The 7142-nt window shown below is 37.5% G+C and overlaps 1 protein-coding gene across 3 annotated transcripts in view; it reads left to right on the plus strand.

Moving 5' to 3' along the window:
• Positions 1 to 7142, plus strand: part of LOC116849809 (transmembrane protein 132E) — a 176642-nt gene that overhangs the window by 42331 nt on the left and 127169 nt on the right. Inside the window, exon 1 of one of the 3 annotated variants that reach the window (XM_032827364.1) lies at positions 275 to 2031. The exons of the other annotated variants lie outside the window; for them this stretch is intronic. Within the exon in view, the coding sequence (XP_032683255.1) occupies positions 1968 to 2031 (64 nt within the window). The 5' untranslated portion in view covers positions 275 to 1967. Of the gene's footprint in view, positions 1 to 274; positions 2032 to 7142 lie in introns of those variants that run through there. 3 annotated transcript variants of the gene reach the window in all.

The raw sequence follows: 7142 nt of genomic DNA on the forward strand, positions 1-7142 counted from the left end.
CCCCGAAAGGTTATTTATTACCGTTTTCTCTGTATTTTGGCAGCATGAGAGAAGAAAGATTGATCTCATAATTATTTAACGTTGAATTGTTTTAACATATTCTACTTATATATTGCATATATAATAATATTTTAATATTATTACATTAATATATTATTACCACATTATATTAGATTATATTATTAATATAGTAGATATAATATATTATATAATATATTATATAATATATTAAAAATTCTGTTCGCAAAAAATTATTTTTCTGTTACTCTGAAACATTCTCTATTATATTCAGAATATTCTATATGCTATTGCATTTAATTAAATCTTCTCAGTAAGTTTATCGGAAGAAATTAAATTCGTGAACATTTCGCATAATGAGTGATTTCACGTATCTGAAAATACACGATGTCTCGCTGTCCGCGGCCTGGCGTCGTGCATATCGCCATCCTTGCTCCAGGATGCTGCATCCTATGGCTGACTGCCTCGTCGTAGCGTTCCAGATACTCGGCACGTGTCACGTACACTCGCGTGGATACGACTCGATCAAAGAAACGCATGTCAATTAATGCGCTGCTTAGCGAGAATTCGATTGAATATTTCAGGCGTGTATGGCTGCGTTCATTTTGGCGCTTATAGCGCGTGTAAGCATCATTTGTCCTTGTTTGATATTTGATAGAAACAAGAATGAAATGATGCTCAGAGCGATGTTACAAGCGCCAAACGAACGCAGCCTATGTGTCGACTAGAGATGATTATTGATATTCGATATTATCGATTAATCGATATTTTTCTGGTATTCAATATGAAAATATCGAATAAAATCTTCTGGATAGAAAGTCGAATAGATAGTTTTTAATTACTCATAAGAAACGAATATTTTTCACGTTAATACCATTTTGTTTTAATGACTCAATTATAGAATTTACTTAAGGATTCAATGATTTTCTATGCAGTCCAAGGCTGATATTACATGTGTCGTACGGCAAGCTTTTTGGATACGTTGATTGGTTGACGAACAGAGAACCTAGAAATACTTTATTCGCCAACCAATAAACGTATCCGAAAAGCTTGTCGTACGACACATGTAATATTAGCCTAATACGTCGTCTACAATGACAGTAGGAGTAGTAGTAAGAAATAAGCAAATTGACCAATTCCATTTTCACGATTCAAGAATAATCGACTGTGATTGATCCATTTACTTACTGCTTATTTCTTACAGCCATACTCTTATGGCTATTATAGAATGAGCTTTAGAGCTCCGCGTAGCACATCGAAAGTATAATAATGCAAAGCACTATTTTCTCGATAGTTTGTCAGAACTATTTCGGACTTCATTACGTTTTTTAGTACACAACAGTTTAAAACAGTAGTAGTATTGAAGTTTTTTATGGTTTTTCACAAAATATTCGATATTTATTCGATATTTACACTATTCATATTCGATTAAATACTTTTAAAATTATCGAAAATATTAATATTCGATTTTTTCGTGCGATATGGACGTCTCTAGTGTCGACGACACGTGTGTCGCGTAGCGTGACGTGAACTGTACTGGCGCTCGGTCGGGGCGAGGGGGTGCGCGACGCGCCGGAATCTGCAGACAATCGGCAAGAGACGCAAGGTGTCCCGCCCCTTGTCATCAATCGTCAGCCGCCGGCGGCCCGCCCACCGGGCGCCGCGCGATAACAATCGCAACATTCCAGACGAGTCTGGACCTTTGAGACGGTCGGCGTACGCGCGTCGCGACACTTTTCCACGTGCTTCCATTGCGTTCCGCGGCAGACGCGGCATACCGCGGCGCGTTACTTCTCACACATTTGGCCCGAGTGATTAAAATATTCCGCCGACTCTGCTACATACGCGATTAGTCTCGCGTCGTGCCGCGTTATTTAATATACCGTGTATCTACGATCGGATCGTGCGAGTGACAGTGTCAGTGTCGGTGCCATGACGGAGCAGCCGGGATGTCGGGAAGGCAGGACGTAGGAAGTCGGCGCGTGGGCAGCGATACTTCGTGCATATTTCCAGGTGTGTTGAGTCATTTATTATATTTTCCGGCAGCTTTCCGTTTTTCATGAACGTTCGACGAACTTGCCGAGGATGAATAAATATCCGTGCTGAAATTTCGACCGACATTCGCGTAGCTTATTTTCGTTTGACAAATTATCATAATTTCATTAATCTCCGATTATTCATCAATCTATATTCTGGTATCTATTACATCATTTTATGCAAGAAGCATCGATCCAAACAGCTGAATAACGCGGCCCGTGACTATGAATCTGTAATTAATTATATTCTCAGTCGAAGATTCTAAAGGACGATGAGTAAAATGGAAACCGATTTTAATCCGAATTTTAATTGTAATGTAAATTATATATGTAGTCTTGTGTTTTTTTTTGGGTCGCTCATACAATGGTATTTTTATCCGTTGAAACCTGTGAGAAAATAGTCAATTCGCCAATTCGAGATAAGGTCACTTTTAATAGTAATTCGACAACGGTTTTGTTCCATACTACAAATCCGAGTGTGTTATTCTTAAACGTATAAGCGTGTAATTGCTGAAATTCTTCTCACGTCTCTTGCGGTTTTAAATCATTCAACACATTTATGATATATAAATTAGAATTTTATACGTTTGAGCGTGTTAAGTGACACGACTTGAAACATATAAAAAAAAAATTCAGCCAATTACACGCTTATGCGTTTAAAAATAACACATTCGGATTTGTAGTGCAATTATTTAGTTACTTGTATCATAGTTTAGTTTTATAATTTTTTTATTAAAAAATTAAAGAAGTACACTTTAAAATGAAATACTTCAGAAATGATAAATTTAATATAAAGAAATTAATAATATATACATATATATATATTAATTAATTAATATATTATTAATTAATTAATTATACATATACTTTGTTGATTTCGTTATGTTAAATTTAGAAAATCTAAAGTGTTTCCTTGGTGCTCAGCGAAAAAAAGTATAGAACTAAACTATAAGTAATTAAATAATTGGAACGAAATTATCACTAAGTAAATTACTACTAAAAATGACTTATTTTGATCCTTTTAAGGCGAATTTTAATCACTTTCACACGAATTCTCAGGAATAAAAATGTTTTTATCATATTCAGTTATTCAAAAAACGTAAGATTACATGTATAACTTTACACGTATACATGTATACGTTACACTTTTTAGGTTAAAGTCGGCCCACTTTACACATTCTCACTTATAGTTACAAAGCGGTCTTAAAGTTCATAGTAAATATCGCAAGCGCCGCTTTGTTTACGTCTAATAATGCTCTTCAGATCGATCTTGTTTACATCTGACAACGTTTTCTTTTCGTTTAGCTTTGTTATTGTATAGATATAAATCACTTTTGACAACACACACATACACACGGCATTATTGGTAAGGTGATCAGATTTTCCAGCCTTGAATTCGGGACACTTCATAAATGTATGAAGCGGAGGAAGGGGGATAAAAAGATCCGAAAATTATTTGACAACCATTGAAAATGATAACAAATCGGTATTCCGAATAGAACTCGAAAAAATTCGGGACAAAGGGTGAAAAATCGAGACGTCTGGTCATCTTAACTGCATCTTAGTTGTCGAGAAGGGAGGAGATTACTCCGGAATAATGTACTTACGATATGTTGTTCTAACGACCGCACGTTGTTGTTTTCGACACTCTAATACTTATTTTCGCAGGAGATTCACAGGACACAAGCGAAAGACGTATGGAATAGCGTTGTATTTATGACAGTTGCTCGGCATGAAAAGATTGCAGACGCGCGCGCTGTCAATCACGTGCATCAAAAGTTCATTAGCGCGCCGAAAGTGCCAAAAGTGCATGAATGTGAACGCGCCAGTGATGCGAACGAAATCGCGCGTCTACAACGACGCGATCTGCACGGCGGACGCCTTAACTACTTGCTCGAGTTACTAACCATTCTAGACCAATCGCGTTCGTTTCGCACTACGAGGTTGTCATCATGGTTATTCAATCTAGGCGTTGGTAATGAATCGCGCGAAATACTCGATCTTTTCGCGCCAAGCAGCAGCCATGGGCACACATCGATCCACATCGCTCCGCGTTTCTCGCGTCTTTTATTCAATGAAAGTGAGTTTCGCGCGTTAATAAGTCTCGGGAGTGTCGAGAATAGCGATGTGCGATCGCGCCGGGGCGTATCGTGAAGACGTCATTTGTAAGTAATCTTTTCGTTTCTCCTCGCGGTATATACGGCCGGTGCTTGTAGCGACGTGTCGTGCCGACATACATTTGCTAAAAACATCGACTCGCTCGAGTAGCAATAGAATCGGGCGATCGTCGGATTTATTGAACGGGAATTAGAAATGCGATAACGATTAGAGAGAAAGAGAGAGAGATGTGGAATATTCGGGCGGTTGCGTCAGCTTGTTAGAAAAAGAGATACGGAAAGAGAAGTATTTTATAGAGCGCGTTCTTTTCGGCCGCGGCGCCGTTCATACTATATATTGGCGTATATTTTCAGCGCAATTCAATAATCGCACGACCATCTTGATTCTCAATCTTTCTGCATCGAGCAACCGCCGTGGACATTGATCGACATCGTTCCGCATTTTACGCGTCTTTAACTCATCGAAAGTAAGGCCCGATCTACAATAAATGGAGTAAGGAGTAGGAGTAAGACGAAATGGAAATAATTTATTTCGCTTACTCCCTTACTCCAGCTCTTACTATTTAATTCAGGCTTACTCCATGTGATGGAGAGGGGCAAACTTTTATTGGAGTAAGAGAGTAAGCGAAATAAATTATTTCCATTTCGTCTTACTCCTTACTCCATCTATTGTAGGCCAGGTCTAAGTCTCGTGCGGAAATAAGTATCGGCAGTATCGAGAATAGCGATGTGCGGTCGCCAGGTCGTCAATGACGTGAAGACGTCATGTGTAAATAATCTTCTCGTTTTTCCTCGCCGTGTATGTAAGATGACCAGATTTCCCAGCTCTGAATTCGGGAATTCATAAATGTGTGAAGCGAGGGGAGGGGGACCCGAAAATTATTTGACAATCATTGAAATTGTAGCACTCGAAAAAATTCGGGACAAAGGATGAAAAATCGTAACTGTCCCGAAAAAATCGAGACATCTGGTCACCTTATTATTGGACACATAACTTATTCTTTCTTTAGCAGTATTATATTTGTTATACGTTCTTTTAAAAAGAATGTATAAGAAATACTTCAAATTATATAAGAATTACTTCAAATTCTATTGAGACTTCCAACGCCCGAAGAAAAGACCGAAAAATTATGAGAGTAAAAATTTCCATTCTTTATTAACGTCATATTAATATCTTTATTAAGTTATTTATTCGCTTATCTCATATGCTTTACTTACTATTATTATTAGTTAAGAATAAATTACCTAATTGATATATCGTTGACTGAAATTAAGAAGGAATATTAAATATAGGTGGGAAATATTATGTGGAAAATATTATCTCGAGATATAATAAACTTAGGTGAAAAATATTTCGAATGGAAAACATTAAGGATAATTGAATATTAAATAATATTAATCTTTCTTCGAGACTCAACACGGAGAAACATGATCATAAGTAATTGTTAGCATCATCGAGGTAGGATAGTAGCTTGCGTAATTGCATCTGGAGATTCTCCATTGGTTCTTCAAGTTCGCCAGGATTTGAATCGATGTAGAAGAAAAATTTCGCGACTCGGTTATATAGTCGTAATGATTACGCTTAAGAGTTCGGTATATTGTTGAAAGTTGTACCCTTCGTCTTTCTATTATTACACTCGATGGCATCGAAAGGAGTTTGAACTATCGCGATAGGCGATCCGCTGGATTTAACGTTAGCGTTCCGAAGCTTTGGCAACTCACGATATTGATGCTCAAACGTTTGTGCCTAGAACTTGGTCGATCTAATTCCCATAAGGATCTTAATTCCACAATTACGTTACGGCAACACGGCTCCTACAGAAGCCGTGGGTTTGTCTGGCTTTGCGGTGACTTTGCTCGTTTGGATACGTATAGACGCGCGAGTACGTTTACGTGTGCTTCGTCATGCCGACAACGGTATCGGGGTCGTAATCATGTGCGGAAAATGATCCGCGGAACCGGCGAATGAAAACGCATAATTACAGAAGTAACTCTTGCAACTGAAACGCGCTTGCGGACGAAAGCGGACGTGCTCGATTTTTTTGTTCTCATAATAATTGTCCTTTTATATATTTCACCGCGGCTATTTCGACTGCCTCTGAAGCCCGTGTCATACTATGAATTGGATATGGAGAATTGCGAATTGAAGATTAGACTTCGCCGAATCAACGAACTTCGGTCTTGGCTTGCTTTGTTCTAATTGGTCAAGTTTTAATCTCCAGTCTGCGATCCTCAGTCTCCAATTTGTAGTGTGATATGAGTTTTATGTTGTTCGCGATTAATTTGTGAAATATACAGAGGGAAAGAAAGAGTATCAATAGATATCTCTAAATGCCACTCCCTTCGAGTGTATAAAGTTGGCACCCCACTTTTTGAAATTTATAATTTTGAAAGTTGTTCCAGATTGTTTTGACTTTGTACCAACACATTGTTCCAAAGTGATATTGCTTCATTCGAAACGGTTTTCGAATAAAACAAAAAAAATGATTTTTTGAGCTGGCACCTCACTTTTCGCAAATCGAACATTCTGATACCGCAATAGATTGTTCTAGTTGTTCCAAACATTGTTTCAAAAGGACAAATCCGTAAGTTGAATTATAAGTCCAAAAAATGAAAAAAATGTTTTTGACCTGGCACCCCATTTTTTGAAAATAAAGCATTCCGATACCGATATAGATTGTTCTAGTTGTTCCAAACATTGTTCCAAAAGCACAAATCAATAAATTTAATTATAAGCCCGAAAAATTAAAAAAAAGTTTTTTGACAAACAGTCTATCGGACCAAGAGTAAACTTATACTATCTTTCTTGTTCCAACCGAGATCTTTTTGTTCTGAGTTGTTCTAAGCTTAAGAATTATAGTTCTAGAATATGAAACTCATAAGATCATTCGTTCTCTGAAAATTCGTAAAAAAATCGATTTGACAGTACTCGACGTCAAGAGTAAACACATGCTTCCTTTCTTGTTCCAAC

This window comes from Odontomachus brunneus, unplaced genomic scaffold, assembly GCF_010583005.1.
Source record: "Odontomachus brunneus isolate Ranch 3 - 2012 unplaced genomic scaffold, Obru_v1 Obru_scaffold_126, whole genome shotgun sequence".
In the NCBI taxonomy this organism is placed as follows: Eukaryota; Metazoa; Arthropoda; class Insecta; order Hymenoptera; family Formicidae; genus Odontomachus; species Odontomachus brunneus.